Source organism: Hylobates moloch, unplaced genomic scaffold (assembly GCF_009828535.3).
Source record: "Hylobates moloch isolate HMO894 unplaced genomic scaffold, HMol_V3 SCAFFOLD_10, whole genome shotgun sequence".
Taxonomy (NCBI): domain Eukaryota; kingdom Metazoa; phylum Chordata; class Mammalia; order Primates; family Hylobatidae; genus Hylobates; species Hylobates moloch.
This window is the reverse complement of record NW_026652285.1, coordinates 31,175,070-31,192,515: the sequence shown is the minus strand read 5'-3', so window position 1 is coordinate 31,192,515 and position 17,446 is coordinate 31,175,070. Positions and strand designations below refer to the sequence as shown.

Genomic DNA, 17,446 nt, shown 5'->3' with positions numbered 1-17,446 from the left:
CTCAGCATGGCCAGGAATGGGCCACAGATAACCAGGACTTAGTGCTGCAGTAGAAGCTGGGCACAGAAGGGTACAGAGAAGGGTGGCAGCTGGAGGCAGGGAGAGCAGGGAGGAGGCACCCACCATGGGATCCTGGTCAGAAGAGCTGGTGGTTTGAGCCAGAGCAAGCTGAGGCTGAGAGGAGTGGACTGATTGGCAGAGGACAAGGGAGGAGTGAGGAGACAAAGGTCACGTCTGGATTCCTGCCTTCTGGGGGTGTGAGGTCAGAAGACAGTGTCTGGTGCCACAGCTTCATACCTATGCCAGGTGTCACCCCTACAGACACCTGCTGTTCACTTACACACTTGGCATCACCTCACGGTGTCCCTCTGTTTGGTAGGTGGTCCCCTTGGGCACAGGAAGAAATAGGAAGTATGAGGATTCCCTGGGAGAAGTGGGGTCCAGGCTGTTCAGAGCAGAAATTCTGAGAGGCCTGCCACTCACAACCCCCAAATAAGGAACAGCATTTCAGCGTCTTGGGAATAGTTAGGGGGAGGGCGCAAAGCAGTGGGCTGAGGGGATCTGGAGATACAGATGTGGCAGTCAGGCACACATAGGTGGAGAATGTGTGTGAACATGGGCGAAGTGCCGGTCACTGTTGAAACAAACCTATGATGAGTACCAGAGGTTCATTATACTATTCACTCATCTATGTTTCAAAATTTTCATAATACAGGCTGGGTACGGTAGCTCACGCCTGTAATCCCAGCACTTTGGGTGGCCAAGGTGGGCGGATCACTTGAGGTCAGGAGTTTGAGGCCAGCCTAGCCAAAATGGTGAAACCCCATCTCTACTAGAAAGACAAAAATTAGCCGGGCCTTGTGGTGGGCGCCTGTAATCCCAGCTAATTCCAGCTATTCGGGAGGCTGAGGCAGGAGAATCATTTGAACCTGGGAGGCGGAGGCTGCAGTGAGCCCAGATCGCGCCACTGCACTCCAGCCTGGGTGACAGAGTGAGACTCTGTCTCCAAAAAAGAAAAAAGAAAGAAAAAGAAAAGAAAAGAAAAGAAAATTTCCATAATAGAATGTCAAAAGAGACAAAAACTGTGTGTGGCTGTGTATCTGCATGCGGTGAGTGTGCAGTTTAAAGACCTCTGAGTGTGTGTGACTGCATAGGTGTGGGTCCACCACCATGTGCACGCATGTGTGCAAACCGCAGCATGCCTGCAGTTGGGGACAGCACGTGGGCAGGGCAGGGGTGGTCAAGGCAAGGGGAGAAGCTTCTATTCTAACCAGGCCCTCCACGCACACCCCAGCATCTTGCAGAGGGATTCCCCTCCTAATCACAGCGTGCCCAGGCCATTGGCACTGTGGTGACTGTCACCGAACGTGTGAGACTGGGCAGCTGTGCGCCTGAACTTGTGACAAGGTGTGTTGGTGTGTGGATGCGGCTGTTTGTGTGTGGAAGCCCAGTGCTGAGTGTGGGTGTCGGGGGCACGACTTGTGAGGCTGGGCTGGGCTCTGGTCCGGAGTCCCGTGGCGGTGAAGCCCTCACTTTCGTACGATTCCCCCGCAGCTCTCCAGCGCCCCCTGCCCCCGAAGCTGGCTGGAAGGAAGGTGGGAGACACCTGTTGGGGAGCTGAGAGCCGCAGAGCCCACAGGAGCCTCTCCCCATGCGCCCCGCCCGCCCTGCCCCTCTCGGGTCCCGCCCCCGCGGCCGCCGCAAGCAGCGCGGCGAGTGAGCGCACAGCCGCCAGAGGAGCGCAGGGCGGCGGGAGCGCACCGCCGGGACCCAGACGAGGCCAGGGCCGCCCGGGAGGCGGGCGGAGCAAAGGCAGCGCCGTGGAGACGCCGGGGGCAGCGGGCCACGCCAGGCAGGTGAGTGCGGCCGCCGGGCGCCCGGAGCGAGGGAGTGGGGCGTCGCGACTCCGCCGCCTCCTGCCCGTCCGGTCCCGTGCCCGTCCCAGGCTCTGCCCTCCATCCCCGCGACTCCTTGGTCCCTGTCCTCTGCCCCTCTCTCCGGCTACTTTTCCCGTCCCTGTCTCTGTCGGTCCCTCTCTATTTAACTATCTCTTTCTAATCTCTCTCTTCTGTTTCCTGCTGTCTTGGTCTTTCCCTATCTCTCAACCTCTGTCTATTTGTCTATCTCCGCCTCTGTCTCTCCGTCTCTGTTCGTCTCTGAGCTACCTGTCACTTAGGTCTTTTATCTCTTGCTCCTCTACCTCTCTTACCCTCCCTGTCTCTCTACCCAATATTCTATCTCTCTCCATCTCTGTCTCTCTACCCTGTCTCTGCCTGATACCTCTGCCTCTCTCCATCTTGGTCCCTCTCAGTCTCTGTGTCACCCCACTTCTGTCTCTCCTTGTCACCCTGTTCCATCTCTATTTTCACATCTCCCTGTCATTGTCTCTGTCGGACATCCCCCTTCTCCTTTTCTTTCTCTCTCCCTTCCTTCACCTTTCCCGATGTCTCTTGGTCCCTGTCACCCTCTCTGACCTGCTCACTCTTCCAGTCCTCAGTCAATGGCCATTTCTGATTCCCCGGGTCTGGTCCTGTTTCTGTTCACCTCTGGGAAAGCCATCTTTCTGCCTCTTTCCTTGTGACCCCTGCACTTCCCTGAATCCATGACCACCTCCCCCTGTGTTGGGGGGCTGTGGGGGCAGTAGGGCCCAGCACCCATAATTCCCTCCCCCACAGGCGGCCCTTTCCTCGGGGTCCCGCCTGGTACCAGGGCCCCCCTCAGCTGGGGGACTGCGCCTGGAAGCTGTCATGGAGGCCCTGCAGAAGCAGCAGGCAGCTCGGCTGGCCCAGGGGGTGGGGCCATTGGCCCCTGCACGCCCGCTGCTGCCACCGCAGCCTCCCCTGCCTGACCACCGGACCCTACAGGCCCCTGAGGGGGCCTTGGGGGAGGTTGGGGCTGAGGAAGAGGAAGATGCTGAAGAAGATGAGGAGAAGAGGGAGGAAGCCGGGGCAGAGGAGGAGGCAGCTGAGGAGAGCCGTCCAGGGGCCCAGGGCCCCAGCTCGCCTTCTAGCCAGCCCTCTGGACTCCATCCCCATGAGTGGACCTACGAGGAACAATTCAAGCAGGTAGGACCTATGCTCTCAATGTCTGGCCCTCTCCCCTATCTCTCTCTTCTGGCAAAAGTAGAGCCAGGTGATTAGCAGCCCACCCACCCCCACCACCCTCTGCAAGATGAAAAGAGACACAGAGACACGGAGACCTATAGAAAGACAGAGAGAAGATTGGAGGATAGTGACAGGGAGGGAAAGACAGATGCCTGGCTAATTTTTTAAAATTTCTTTTGTAAAGACAAGGTCTTCTTGTATTGCCCAGGCTGGTCTCGAACTCTTGACCTCAAGTGAGCCTCCCACCTCAGCTTCCCAAAGTGCTGAGATTACAGGCATGAGCCACCATGCCCAGCCAGGTGTAGGGAAGGCAGTCTGGGGGCTTGGGATTCCAATGCCAGCACCACCCTGCCTACCTTCTCACACATCAAGTCACAAGGTCATATTCCAGTGACCAGTGGGGGTGTCCTAGTTGCTTCCTCTGTCTTTGGAAGCAGAATGGAGGTTATCACTCCCTTGGCAGACTGATACACCTTTCCTTTCTTTCCTGTCACCTCCCCCTAACCCCGGCCCCATGCAAATCTCCCTGGCCTAAGTTCCACAGATGATAGTTCCCAGCCCGTGATGGCCACTACAGCCGCAGTATGACTAAAGCGCTCCTCTGCAACTCAGAATGACAAGACTTCATTCACAGGGCCTTAATCTGAGGTTCTTTCTCCCTGGAGAACCCTTCTGGGTGTTATTCTAAGGACACTACTCAAGGCTGTCACTATGAAGGTGTTACACAGGGCTGTGACTCCAGGTGTGCTATTCTGGTACTTGTAGGGTGTTGGTCTGGGTATATTCCAAAAGTGTTGATCTGTGACTAGTACTCCGGCATTAGTATAAAACTGAGTGTTACTCAGGGCTCTGTTCTGGATATGTGGCTCTAGAGACTGTTTCTCCTAGGTATAATTCTAGGGGTTATTACTTGGATCTAAGTAATAACATCTTAGACTTAGGGCTCAATTTTTGTGGGAATGTGGCTCTAAAGGCGGATCTGGGGTTTATTACTCATGGGTATTTTGTTTGTTTCATACTCTGAGGATTCTTATGGGGATGGAGTGATGGAATATTATCTATAGGTGTTACTCAAGGACTGTTACTCTGGGTCAATGACTCTAGGGGTGGTTCTCTTGACTAGTATTCGGGTGTTGATGCAGGAGGTGGGACTCTAGATTACCAGGAAGAGTTGAGATGGCCTGTGGATCCTTTAAACTCTGACCCCACAGGTCCTAGGTGGCACAGGGCCAGTGCCTCTATAGCAGCTTCTGTAGTCAGGGTAGCTGCCTCTGAAAGGAAATCAGACCAGAAGATGAGCTGAAGGGCCCTGGGTGTCAACTCAGGAGCCTCTGAGCATCACCCTGCCTGAGTGGTGGGTTAGGAGCATCTCTGCCCTTCACTCACCCCCAGCCCTGGCATACAGGGATGTGAACACCATGAAGTCCTTGCATGAATGAATCAGAGCATCAGATACATGTTTGTCTCCTCAGTCTGGTATACAACCCCAGCCTAGCTTCCTTCCTGGGGCTCTAAATTTCCCATGAGGGTGGGAGAAGACTGAGCCCCAGAGGACAGGCTGAGCCTCCAAGCTCCATCCTGTTCCTCTCTTCCCTTACTCCCCAGATGGGTGGTTTGAACGGCCCAGGGTACCACTACCAGTACCAGTCTCTGTATGTACTAGAAAAAGCCACCCCTGCCTGCCCCTAGGCATAGAGAGCCTAATGCTAATGCCAGGGAGTCCACATTGAGATCCTACTGACTCCTTCAGCTAGGGACCCTTGTTCAGGGTACAACCTGAATTGGGGTCAAGGGAGGGAGGGGGGGTCAGCAGAGCTGTAGAATGACCCCAATCCTTCCCCAGCTGTATGAGCTCGATGCAGACCCCAAGAGGAAGGAATTTCTGGATGACCTGTTTAGCTTCATGCAAAAGAGGGGTGAGTGGCATGATGTGGGGGAAGGGCCCTGGAATTGCCCCCTTACCAGGTTTGAGGAAACCCGGTTGGGTTCTCCCTGCAGAGGCCTGAGCTTGGCAGCACCTCTCCTTTGGGCCCTCAATAGCGTCTTTAACCTCTGACCCTGCCCCCCTCCTCCACCCCAGGATTAATTAGTGGCCAGCCCACTGGCAGGTTAATGAGTGTGGGATCAATTGGGAGGGTGGGAGGGAGAACTGATGGGAGGCTGGCCTGGGGTGGGACGGTCCCAGAATCAGAGGGCTGAGAATGCCTTGGTTCTCTGTCCAGGGTCCTCCCTCCAGCCATGTCTTTCCTGTTTTCTCTTGATTCAGGCAGGGGACACCTCATGTGCTCTACAGCAGGAAGGACTAGGATTAGACTGAAGGAAGGACTTCCCAAGGGGTGGGCTGGGGACTATGTGAGTTGAGGCTGTGCAGGAGGAGAAATTCCTTTCCAGGAATGTCAGAGCTGGAGAACACAAGAAGTGTCCAGGAGGGCATCAGGGTGGGCAGCAGTCCATCACTTCAGCTTCTCCCCAGATTCATGGGACCGAACACTGACTCATTATCTCTCTCTACAAAGCTAATTAACTTACTCAGAGCGCAGGCTGATAAGCCGCTAATTAACTGGCTGCACTGTTCCCCCCCCCCCGCCCCACCGCCTTTAGTGCAGCTGCTGGCCCACTTCCCGCCCCTGGCCCTCACCCCAGCACCAGCACCCCTTTCGGGTCCCTTCCCTTCCCAGGGACCCTCATTAGGGCCCTAAGTCCTTTTGGTTCCCAGGGAGGCCCATTCTGGTTCCAGTGTTCCCTCTCTGGCCCTTCCTCGAGGCCTCCCCTCCACTGGGGTAGCGGGTGTGAACCGATCCCAGCATTGCCTGCCCGCCCCTCCCCACTAGCTCTGCCTCCCTTCGGTCCCTGCCTCCCACCGCTCCAGCTGCAGGGGGAGGGGGTCCCGCGGGGCCGATAATTTTCCCCCATTAATCAGGCCGCAGCTAATTGTTCGGGTCCAAAGGCGCGGCGGAAGGGGACGGGATCGGTAAGGAATTAACTGGGGCCCATCGCTCAGCGCAGACAGGCCCCTTTGTCAGGACTGGCCGGCGGGGGCGGCGCGGGCTGCAGAGTCGGCGGGCCGAGGCGGGAGTTGATTCTTTTCCCGCCCGTCATCCCCAGCCTTGAGCAGCCACCCGGGGGCTGCTGCTTAGGGGAGGCCGGCTCGTCAGCACTGTCCGGAAGTCCTTCCTGCGGTCTACCCCAGGGGACAGCAAACTAAAGTTTGCAGGCCAAATCCAGCTGCCTGCAAGATAAGAATGGTTTTTACTTGTTTAAATAGTTGGGGGACAAAATTAAAAGATGAATAACATCTCCAGACTGGTGAAATTCGAATTTCAGAGTCTATATTATTGGAACACAGCCGCATCCATTCCTTTAGGTATTCTGTATGGCCGCCTTTAGGCTACAATGACAGTGTTGAGTAGTTGTGACAGAGATCATTTAGCCATCTGGCCTTTTACAGAACTTTGCCCACCCCTGTTCTAGCCTCCTGTCCTTCCTGCTAAAATAGAGACCCTGGGGTTCTGTGGGCTCCGCCCAAGTCTCCCTCTTTCCCGCCCTCCCCGGGGCTCCCGTCCTGTATCAGTCCCTGGGGATGCTGCAGACAGGGTCTTCGTCTCAGTGTCTTGACGGCAGCCCGCTCCCCACCAGGGACGCCAGTGAACCGCGTGCCCATCATGGCGAAGCAGGTGCTCGACCTTTACGCTCTGTTTCGCCTGGTGACCGCCAAGGGCGGCCTGGTGGAAGTCATCAACCGCAAAGTGTGGCGGGAAGTCACGCGCGGCCTCAGCCTACCCACCACCATCACCTCGGCCGCCTTCACTCTACGCACCCAGTGAGGCCAGGGGCGCGAGCGGAAGGGAAGGGGGCACGGGGTCGGGCTGGGGCGGGGCGGGGAGCGTCCCCGGGCGGGCGTCCGGGTGTGGGACTTGACCAGCTGGGCCCAGTCTCCCACACACTCACTGCCCGCTGTCCGCCCCTAGGTACATGAAATACCTGTACCCGTACGAGTGCGAGACTCGAGCGCTCAGCTCCCCAGGGGAGCTCCAGGCCGCCATAGACAGCAATCGGCGCGAGGGCCGTCGCCAGGCTTACACCGCTACTCCGCTCTTCGGCTTGGCAGGGCCGCCCCCTCGGGGCGCTCAGGGCCCAGCCTTGGGTCCCGGCCCCCTCCCTCCGGCGACCCAGCCCAGCCCCGGCCCCGCCCAGGGCTCCGCCTCCGGCCTGCCAGCGCACGCATGCGCTCAGTTGAGTCCAAGCCCTATTAAGAAAGGTGCGAGGGGAGAATGGTGGAGGTTTCGGGGTCTCTGAGGTTTAGGTGGGCGTTAAGATACAGCAACCATTAAAATGTGAGGACTGAGGTCTGGGGAGGCATTGAGGTATGGGAGCAGTAAGGTCTGACGGGCTTCTGAGGTTTGGGGGTCACTAAGGTTTAGGGGTCCTGAGGTTTGCGGTCAAATGAGAGCTCTGGGGTACGGGTTACTGAAGTGTAGGGGCTGAAGTTCAGGAAAAGGTCCTTTTTTCTTTTTTCTTTTTTTTTTTTTTGTGAGACGGAGTCTCGTTCCATTGCCCAGGCTGGAGTGCAGTGGCGCGATCTCAGCTCACCGCAACCTCCGCCTCCCGGGTTCAAGCGATTCTCCTGCCTCAGCCTCCCGAGTAGCTGGGACTACAGGCGCCCGCCACCATGCCCGGCTAATTTTTGTATTTTTAGTAGAGATGGGGTTTCACCGTGTTAGCCAGGATCCACCCGCCTCGGCCTCCCAAAGTGTTGGGATTACAGGCTGAGCCACCGCGCCTGACCAGGAAAAGGTCCTTTAATCACAGCAGCTCCATTCCACACATGTCCACCCAGTGCTCCTATTTGCATATAGTTTGTGCCTCTTGTGACCTGGATTATTTAATAACCAACAGCCAAAAACAATCCCCCAAATTCTCTAGACATGTACATTGATCCTTTGGGCGCTAGAGAAAAGCTTCAGCGCTTCCAGGCTGAGGCTGTGGATGGGAAGATAGATCGAATGAAGGATGAGAGATTGGTACATGAGCTTGAGTTACCTCTTTTGGTCCCAGGCCTGGGGGAGAACCCATGCAGAGATGGGCTGGTTTGGCCAGGGGAGCTGAATAACCTGTTCTTCTAGAGGAGAGTGGAATTCCAACCCCTCGCCTGGCACTGCCTGTGGGCCTGGCATTGGGACCTACACGGGAGAAATTGGCACCAGAGGAGCCCCCAGAGAAGAGAGCTGTGCTGATGGGGCCTATGGACCCACCTCGACCTGGCATGCCCCCCAGTTTCCTGCCCCGTGGCAAGGTTCCCCTGCGGGGTGAGGAGGGGCTTGTTGTGAGGGGGCTTCGGGACTGTACACTGAGGGAGGATTGACCCATCACCTGATAGGTGTTAGAGACGGGGCAGACAGATTCCTCTATAGACAACTGTGTGAGTATAGGTGTGGAGCTGAAGTGGAATGGGGGCTGTCTACGGGGATGGAGGGAGGAAATTCTATTAATAAGTCCGAAGTCTGATTCTCCAAAATGTGATTCCTCTGCCCCCTCCTGGACAGAAGAGCGGCTGGATGGGCCTCTTAATCTGGCAGGCAGTGGCATCAGCAGTATCAACATGGCCCTAGAGATCAACGGGGTGGTCTACACTGGTATGGGTACTGCAGGCTGTCTACACTGGCATGGGGTCGGGGTATTTAGGCTGGCATGGGGATTTTAGACTTCCTCTACTAGCATGAAGTTCAGGGATATATAAACTTGCATGGGTAACATGGGGTTCAGGGGATTGCTAGACTGGCATGGGTTAAAGGGGGTGTCTACATGGCATGGGATCCAAGGCATGACCTCTCTGGCATGAGTACCAGGGGATGTCTGCCTTGTCTTGGGCCTATGTATCAGCATAAATATTCCTTGTTTACCTGTTTGAGGGTATCTACATTATCAATGGAGTCGCTTACTGACCCAAGGAGCTTGTCCTCATTTGTTTGTGGCAGGGGTACGTGTGTAGTGTTCTAGCAACCAGAACACTTACTTTTGTTCCCCTCTTCTGTTTCCATACCCTACCCCCTCCTGCTTGTTTTTGCCCTCTACCATCTCCTCACCCCTTTGCCAGGTGTCCTCTTTGCCCGCCGCCAGCCTGTGCCAGCTTCCCAGGGTCCAACCAACCCTGCACCCCCACCCTCCACAGGTCCCCCTTCCAGCACCTTGCCCTGAGAGGTCCTACTTGAAACTAAGAGTCCCAGCCCCATTGCTGAGGGGGGAGGAGACCCCTGCTTTGATTCTTTCTGGCTGCCCACTCTGGGACCCAGCCCTGGGAGGGGACCACACCTCCCATGCCATGTGGACTTAAAACCAAAGTTTCTTTTGATGTTACACCTACCTCATTGTAAAGGGAGGGCACCTCCTCCCTGGCCAATTCCGGCAGCATCTACCAAAGGGTTCTTCCTCCAGTAACCCCCATCATCTCCTCATGTGTCCCTTCTGTCAATGTCATCTCTAGGACCCTACCCTTTTGAGTCAGCCCTGCTTCTCTTCAGGAGCCAAGTGAAAGTTTGGGTTGGGGTACTGTGAAAGAGACATCCCTCAGGTCACATCTAGACAATAAAGCTGTGATCCCTCCCTCTCTGATGCCTCCTTTCTTGTTTGGATATGGGAGGTGGGGAGGAATGATGTGGAACATAGGCTGCCTTGTGCCAGGGGCTTTCAGAGGGGAAGGCAGAATAGCAAAGTTTCGTGAGAATAGAAGAGCTCCGTCTCTTGAATCAGACAGCCTGAGTTCAAGTCTCATTTCTGTCCCTATAGTGCTGGGTGGCCTTGGGCAAGTTACTTAATCAACTGAACTTTAGAAGACTCCAAAAGTTTATGGTAACTCATGGAGCCTCCTAATGATGTATCTATGGGAATGGCCCTATCCGTACACGTGCAAACTCAGGGAATGGCGTGGGGAAAGCTCTTTGGTACCCGAAAAGCAAAGGTTATCTTGACAACCAGGCATTGGAAGCCAGAGGAGGGCTGGGACAGAGCCGTTGCCAAGGTAATCAGCTTTTGACAGCTCCGAGCAGTAACTTCCGGCACTGAAGGCCTGAATCATGGCGTCACTTCCTGTATAAAGGACCGCTCGTGCACTCGGATTGGCTAGCCTTCTTATTTGGACGGACGTCCCGCCCTCTGGCCGTTTCCTGGCCGAGGTGGGTCGATAGTAGCGATGGCGGGTCTGACTGACTTGCAGAGGCTACAGGCCCGAGTGGAAGAGCTGGAGCGCTGGGTGTACGGGCCGGGCGGGGCGCGCGGCTCGCGGAAGGTGAGTAGTCTGGTCCGGTAGTCCCTTTCTGGAGCAGAGCAAGAGCGGTCCACTGCCCTGGCCCTCGGGATGCAACCGCTCCAGTCCTGTTCTCCGCAGCCCGGCCTTTGAAATAACAAAGGTCCGGGACCTCCCAGAGCTGATTGGACCATCGGGGTCCATTGTCATAGGGGGCTCTGCGGGTGGTTAAGCCAGCCTGAGCGTGGGCTCAGTACCTGCTGTGGCTGAGACTCCGCCCTTGCCCTCGCGGGCTATAGTTGGGGAGACCTGACACACTCGAGAAGCTGACTAATGAGAGTTTCAATAAGAGCTGAAGTCCACGATAGGGAAGGCCCGTCATGGAGCCCTGCATAATTAATTGCTAAATGAATTGTGCAGGAAGAGGTCCATGGGACCCCTGGGGAAGCAGAGCAGAGGTGGATAAGGAAAACTCCAAAGGGTGAGAAGTGAGGTCTGAAAGGACCAGGATTAGGAAGGGAAGAGATTGGGTACTGGGTATTCAGATGTGGACTAGCACTGCTTTATACCAGTGACAGAATTTTGACAACTACGAAGCTCAGGTGCCCTCTCCTCCCCTTTCTACTATGGGAAGACCTTTTATTGAAGAACTTCTGATGGCGTGTCAGGCATGTCCTGGAGCTAAGTGCGTCCAAGGTAATGATGTCTGTTTGTACACTAAATGAGGAATTAGTTGTCACTAGCAGACTGTGCTCCCATTTCAGAACTAACTTCTCAAACAGTCTCTTCCTTTGGGATCTATGACGCTGACCCTCCTGGTTTTCCTTCTACCTCTTACTGCTGCTTCTCAGTGTTATTTGCCTCCCCCCTGGCATTCCTCATCCTCTACCCTAAAAACTGGGTGAGTGCAGTCACTTCCTTAGTCTCCTCCTCTATTTGACCCTTTAATATTGGGATTCTTTACATTCTACCCCTAAACTTTAGGTAGGCTCACTCGCTTCCATGGTGTCAATTACTATTTACATGTCAATATGTCTCAAATGTATATCTCTGGTCCAGATTTCTGTTCTGAGAACCAGACTTTTATGTCCAGTTGTCTACTGGACTTTTCCACTTGGATATCCAATAGTCATCTCAAACTCAATCTATATGCTCTTAAATGTACTCTTTCTCTCCCCTAACCTGATTCTCTTCTGTATTCCCTAATTCAGTGATTGCACCATCATTGGGATCCCAGTTGTTTGGACTCTTCCATCTCCCACACTAAATTTGATGTGGAGGGGATAGGGCTAGAGGTAGGCCAGCCAATCTAGAGGTCATGAAGGCTTGAATGAGGATGCTTGCATTTCTCATGCCCAAACCCAGGACTTAGGAACCAGAAAATATATTGTGTATACTATATATTCCATAGACTCTAAAATAGTTCATTATCTTCCCCATCAGACTTGAAGGAGTACATGATTCTCTCTCTCCACTTTAAGGATTCCTGGAAGGTGGGGCTGCATCTCCTTTAATATTAGAGAAGGGAGGCCAACCTAGATTACTGGGATTCAGGTTTGAGAGTCTGGGAGAATGAGGGTTCTTTAACTTTTCCAAGCCTTGAGCCAGGTAGTATATCTTGGAATTAACCACCACTTCCCTTACAGGTGGCTGACGGCCTGGTCAAGGTGCAGGTGGCTTTGGGGAACATTTCCAGCAAGAGGGAGAGGGTGAAGATTCTCTACAAAAAGAGTAAGTGCTTCCATGATGTGCCTGCCTGCCCAATATCCCACCCCTCGGCTTCCTGGGACCTGGCCCTAGCCCTTCAGTTCATTAGGTCACTGGAATAGCCCTTTGGGGATAGAAAGATTATGAGGACATTTACCTGCACCCAATTCAATTGGTAAATTGTGGTGTGCTTTTCTACCTGTGGCTAAACCTCAAGCCCATGACAGTGTCCTAAGTTATGAGATAAGAGCTCTACCTGAAAGCTTCTCTTGGTGAAGGAGGGTAAAAAGGGTATGGGATTTCCCAGGCAAGGTTAAGGGGCAGGAAACAAATTAGACACTGAGAGCCTGGTTATGTCAGAGCTAGTAACCTGCTTAGTAACTAGAAATTAGACAAAGCTCTGGCTTGTCTTGGTGACATCTAGGAGAAAAGAGGCCTTCTACCCTTGGTGAGGATAGGTCAGTGAGAATGCTAAGCGCCCAGAGTGCTGGTGGCAACTGTGTTTTCAGCTCTGAAGCTTGATGTCAGAAGAGACCTCAAGAGAAGAGAGTGGAGAAATAGGGAAGTGGGGATAGGGAGCCTGGTGGAGCCCTGCTCATGTGGCACTGTTGGGTTTCAGCTCCTCATTGAAGGCTGTCCTCAAGGCTGACCACTTGTGAAACATCCTTCATAAGGCAGAGCTCTACTGCCCAACCCTATTCCATTCTCCATCTCGCTACTTTTCTAGTTGAAGATCTGATCAAGTACCTGGATCCTGAGTACATCGACCGTATTGCCATACCTGATGCCTCTAAGCTGCAATTCATCTTAGCAGGTAATGCTGGACTACATGTGTACATGCATCTGAGGATGTGGGTTGTCGGGGAGGTTAAGCACAGACATGGCCTCCCCATCCAGTCTTCTGATGGGTACAAGCCCTGGATGCTGCTCTCTGGAATTGTGGCCTGGTTCTGGGTTGAGGATCCTGTGGATCCTCTGGTAGACATTGAGTACAGTATACCTCTGCACCAGCTGCAGGCCATGGTGCCAGCCACAGTGGGAGCTAGTCCAGTGTTCTATCAATAGTCTGCCTCTTGGATTTTCCTTCAGAACCTTCCTCACTTCTGCTCACTAGACAGAGGAGCTTCTAGGAAAGGGTAGGGGCAGAGAGCATTGCCATTAAAGAAAAGAGACAGTATTGGCATGAGTTTCAACATCTTTCTTTCATGTGAGAAAGCTCTGCAGTGTCAGAATTCTAGGCAGGAACTATTGCCTTGGCAATGTCTGCTAATCAGTCAGCCATTCTATAAGCTAGGGTTTTTTAAACTTCGTTATTCATCCAAAAGGTGTATAATGATCATCTACTCTGATCCAGGTTTTTTCCTAGGTGAGGAAGCATAAAGTGGTGAACCAGAAAGTCCCTGCCCTCATGGGCACAGCCAGAGCTAGGGGAGACAGGGTCCTTGCTTCAGGGACCTGAGCTTATAACCCAGATGGGAGATCAGTCTCCCAGGAGACTGATCAGTGCAATGCAGCACTGAGGACTGGGTAAGGATGGGCCACTCCTGCTAAAAGGGCTGTCAGAGTTCCCAAAAGGCTCTTGATCAATTGCCATGGCTGAAGCACCAAGTTTAGATATTCTCCTGCACTGACTCTTGAGTCTAGCCTCTCCATCCCTCCCTGTGGCACTGCCTCAGGAATTGTGCATCCACTTGCATATGAATGGTTGCACAGTCTGCTAGATTATACTCTTGACCCTAATCTTTCCCTTCCTGCATGTGGTTCAGTCTCACCCTCACAAAAACATGTTTCCAACATGTCACTTTGCCTACTTTGGAACCTCAGTGTCTCCTGCCTTGCTAGGATAAAGTCCTAATTCCATAGTCTGCCATTCAAAGCCTTTCAGTCGGCCAGGTCTACCCTCCCATCCAACTCTGTTTCCTGTGCTCTCCCTGCTCCAGTTCAGCTAATTGAATTCTTTCCCCTCTACTAATTGACAGGCATTCCTGCCTCTAAGCATTTGCACGTAACAGTCCTCTCCTGAATACCCTTCCCACTCTATGGATTTCAGTACATTGAAATCCCCTGTGCATACAGGGCCTAGCCCAGATCCTGCTGTCCTCACTGGACTCTTCCATTACTGTCCCAGCTCTCCTCCAGCATATAATTGTCTAAGCCTCTGAGAGCCACTGAGCAGAACCTGCCTGGCGTAGTCTGCCACATATCTCCTCTTTTAGACCTTCCTGGGGACCCTTGGGTGTGGGGATCCAAGTCTGAAGTACTTTGTATCCCGTGGCCTAGGAGGTGCTCCCTGAGTTTGTTGATAGGAGGCTAGAAGAAGAGGTCTTGAAGTTAAACCTTAGAGAAAGGTGGGATTTGGAGAAATTGAGAGGCTCCTTAGGCTCCTTAGACCTGAGGCATCCAGGAGAGTTGGGGGCAGGATGGAAATGTGTACCTAGAGAAGGGGGCAGAGGACAGAGTCACTGTCTAAAGCTCTAGGACCTAGCCATATCCCTTGCCAGGTCCTCAGGCCCTTACATGGGCTGAGTAGCAATGCCCAGGTTTGCTTCACTGCAACTATCTTGTCCATTTTTGCTTTAGAGGAGCAGTTTATCCTTTCCCAGGTTGCACTCCTGGAGCAGGTGAATGCCTTGGTGCCCATGCTGGACAGTGCTCACATCAAAGGTATCTCTCTGGGGTTATAGCTTCACTACTCTGGTTGGGGAGGTAGGTGGATGGATGGGCAAGACTTTCCTGTGTTTCAGGTTGTGTGGATTCGGGTTGGGTCTGTTCCTTATCTTTTTTTTTTTGGACAGAGTCATACTCTTGTCACCCAGGCTGGAGTGCAGTGGCATGATCTTGACTCACTGCAACCACTGCCTCCGGGTTCAAACAAACTTCCCACCTCAGCCTCCCAAGTAGCTAGGATTACAGGTGTGTGCCACCACACCTGGCTATTTTTAGTAGAGACGGGGTTTCACCATGTTGGCCAGGCTGGTCTCGAACTCCTGGCCCCATGTGATCCACTCACCTCGGCCTCCCAGAGTGCTGGGATTACAGGCGTGAGCTACTGTGCCTGGCCTGTTCCTTATCTTTACCTTCACCCTGAGGTACTTGCCACATCCACCAATTAAAATTACCAGGATAGAGAGCCCAGTTTTAGGACCTCAGGCAATTTGGGCCTGAGAACACTAGCCTAAGCTCTAGCAGTCCCCAGCTCTGGGGATTCCTTCTGCCTTCTACCTACCCCCAAGCATCTCTTCTTCAAGGTGCTGCAGAACCCAGATTTTACTATCAGAGTCTCTGCCAGGTCCATGAATGTATGTGAATTCTTTCTGCTGCACTGCTGAGAGCAGTCCCTGGGCCTGGACTTTGACAAGGAGACAGTGGCTTTAATTGAATCCAGATATCCATCTTGTCTGTCTCTGGAGGTATTTTTCCCACCTCCCCCTCCCTACCCCTGATCAGCTGCCCGCTGAGTATCTGACAGCCTTAAGCTTTGAGCCCAGCATGGTGGCCAAGCCTTGGCATGTTGGATTCCAGCTTAGGGACCTGGCATCCATCTTCAGACTCCCTGTTCCCTAGGCCAGGCAGACCTGCCCCCCACTGGGCTGAGAGCAAAGGGACAGGTCCTATAATAGCCAAAGCTCTCTTTACCTGGTCCTGCTTATAGCACTGGGGTGGGGGTAGGGAGCAACACTGGGAACCCCAGGGTTTTGTCTTCTCCTCGGGACATGTATCTTCCCCTCCCCTATGGGTCCTGGAGTAAAACTGGAGTGGGCAGGGAGCCCCACCACCACCTCCAGCTGCAGCGGTCGATGAAGTCTGGCATTTGTTTAGCTTCTCCACTCAATACTCTAATCCTGCCAAAGACCTAATAGACTATTGAGCAGTCCCGGGGGAGGGCACAAGCATCATCCAGCAGTGTGCGTTGTGTTTTACAGCCGTTCCTGAGCATGCCGTCCGCCTGCAGCGCTTGGCCCAGATCCACATTCAGCAGCAGGTATGGGAGGGGTGATGACTAGAAGGGAAGATGGAGGTGGCACAGCACCTCATCCCAACTCATGCCACCTGGGGAAGCAGCTTCAGGCCTTTCTGTTATAAGCTCAGCAGAAACTTTGGGGTTTATCCTTTATCTTGCATATGCCCCAGGAAGGTAAAGGGACTTGCCTAGGTTCATGTACAAACCTTCTGCTTCCAGAGCAGGACTTTATTGAGACACCATAAGGTTGAGGCTGGGAGGTACCCAAGAACTCCTGGGGATGGTATGTCATTGACTGTGGGTAGAGGGGCTCTTTTTTCACTATTCCCAGGCCCTGGTGTAAAGTTCAAAGAGAGTTCAGAAATAAGGACAGAGAAGAGGAGACATATACTAGGGGGAATGTTTACTTAATGTATGGCCACTCCCTTTTCCATCAGTCTTTGGACTGCTGTTAGGGCACCCATCCTGGAGCCTGAAAGTGCTGCCATAGCCATTTGCTCCTTTGGCTTTGGGGTTAAGCATCTTTTTTAGGCTCCATGGGGAGTGGGAGTCCCTGATGAGGCAGGAAGTTTAGTGGAAGATGTGGGCTTTGCCCAGCTCCTTTGTGTGCTACACTTTGGCCCTACAGGACCAGTGTGTGGAGATCACTGAGGAGTCCAAGGCTCTCCTGGAGGAATACAACAAGACTGTATCCTTTCTGCTCAACTAGGACCCTAATGGGTGCTGTCCCTAAGCCCTGTCCTTTTGTTCCACCTCTAGCTCTCTCTCATCCTATCCCACCCACCTATGTTTGCCTGCTCCCCACTTTTCATAAACTTCCTCACTCAGATTCCTATTCTCACCTTGACCTACAACCAGACAATGCTTCTCTCCAAGCAATTCGTGCAGTGGGATGAGCTACTTTGCCAGCTAGAGGCCGCCAAGCAAGTGAAGCCAGCAGAGGAGTGACAGCTGCTCCCCATCCCAAAGTGGGCCTGAGCAGTCAGGCTCCAGGGCCCAATGCAACCTGCCTTTGTTACAAGGCAGAGGAAGCTTTGTATTTATTGGATTCAAGGCCCACCTCTCTGTACTCTGGGCTCTAAAGTTAGAGGTCAGGTTACCTGAGGTTTGCAATTTGCAACACCCACCCTCCCCCCAATCAGTGTTCTTATTCCAGTGACAATAAACCATAGAGATGACTGGAGGAGTGTGCTGGCTTCTTGGTCTAGGCTAGAGGTGGTGGGGGGGCAGAGGTGTCAGCCTGCCTAATCATTTGACTGGGAACTACACTCATCCTGGTCTGGCTTTCTGGCAGTTGTAGAGCTCTCAAGATGAAGGCTCTCATTTGATTATGTGAATAGGATATTCCTTTATGTATCCATTTATCCCACATTTACCAATAAGAGACCTCCAAATGTCAGATGATGGGAGTAGATAGGACTCACCTAACCCCTG

The 17,446-nt window shown here is 53.3% G+C and overlaps 2 protein-coding genes across 2 annotated transcripts; both read left to right on the top strand.

Moving 5' to 3' along the window:
* The first annotated feature begins 2,650 nt into the window (after positions 1-2,650).
* ARID3C (AT-rich interaction domain 3C) lies at positions 2,651-9,708 on the top strand. Its single transcript, XM_032164028.1, has 7 exons — positions 2,651-3,065; positions 4,948-5,020; positions 6,741-6,924; positions 7,073-7,362; positions 8,228-8,410; positions 8,648-8,737; positions 9,199-9,708. Exons 1-7 carry the CDS (start codon positions 2,748-2,750, stop codon positions 9,297-9,299), a joined length of 1,239 nt encoding a protein of 412 aa, XP_032019919.1. The 5' UTR covers positions 2,651-2,747; the 3' UTR covers positions 9,300-9,708.
* A 540-nt stretch (positions 9,709-10,248) lies between these two features.
* Positions 10,249-17,190, top strand: DCTN3 (dynactin subunit 3). The gene is made up of 7 exons (XM_032164026.2): positions 10,249-10,386; positions 11,991-12,075; positions 12,779-12,865; positions 14,632-14,715; positions 15,975-16,033; positions 16,641-16,700; positions 16,871-17,190. The coding sequence occupies exons 1-7, from the start codon at positions 10,291-10,293 to the stop codon at positions 16,958-16,960; spliced, it is 561 nt and encodes a 186-aa protein (XP_032019917.1). The 5' UTR covers positions 10,249-10,290; the 3' UTR covers positions 16,961-17,190.
* Positions 17,191-17,446: the final 256 nt, after the last annotated feature.

Coding starts and splice junctions, on each gene's coding strand:
- ARID3C (XM_032164028.1), top strand. CDS start 2,748: ATGGAGGCCCTGCAGAAGCAGCAGGCAGCTCGGCTGGCCCAGGGGGTG. Junction 6,925..7,072: donor GCCTTCACTCTACGCACCCA/GTGAGGCCAGGG, acceptor GTCCGCCCCTAG/GTACATGAAATACCTGTACC. Junction 7,363..8,227: donor TCCAAGCCCTATTAAGAAAG/GTGCGAGGGGAG, acceptor CTGTTCTTCTAG/AGGAGAGTGGAATTCCAACC.
- DCTN3 (XM_032164026.2), top strand. CDS start 10,291: ATGGCGGGTCTGACTGACTTGCAGAGGCTACAGGCCCGAGTGGAAGAG. Junction 10,387..11,990: donor GGGCGCGCGGCTCGCGGAAG/GTGAGTAGTCTG, acceptor CTTCCCTTACAG/GTGGCTGACGGCCTGGTCAA. Junction 14,716..15,974: donor GGACAGTGCTCACATCAAAG/GTATCTCTCTGG, acceptor TGTGTTTTACAG/CCGTTCCTGAGCATGCCGTC.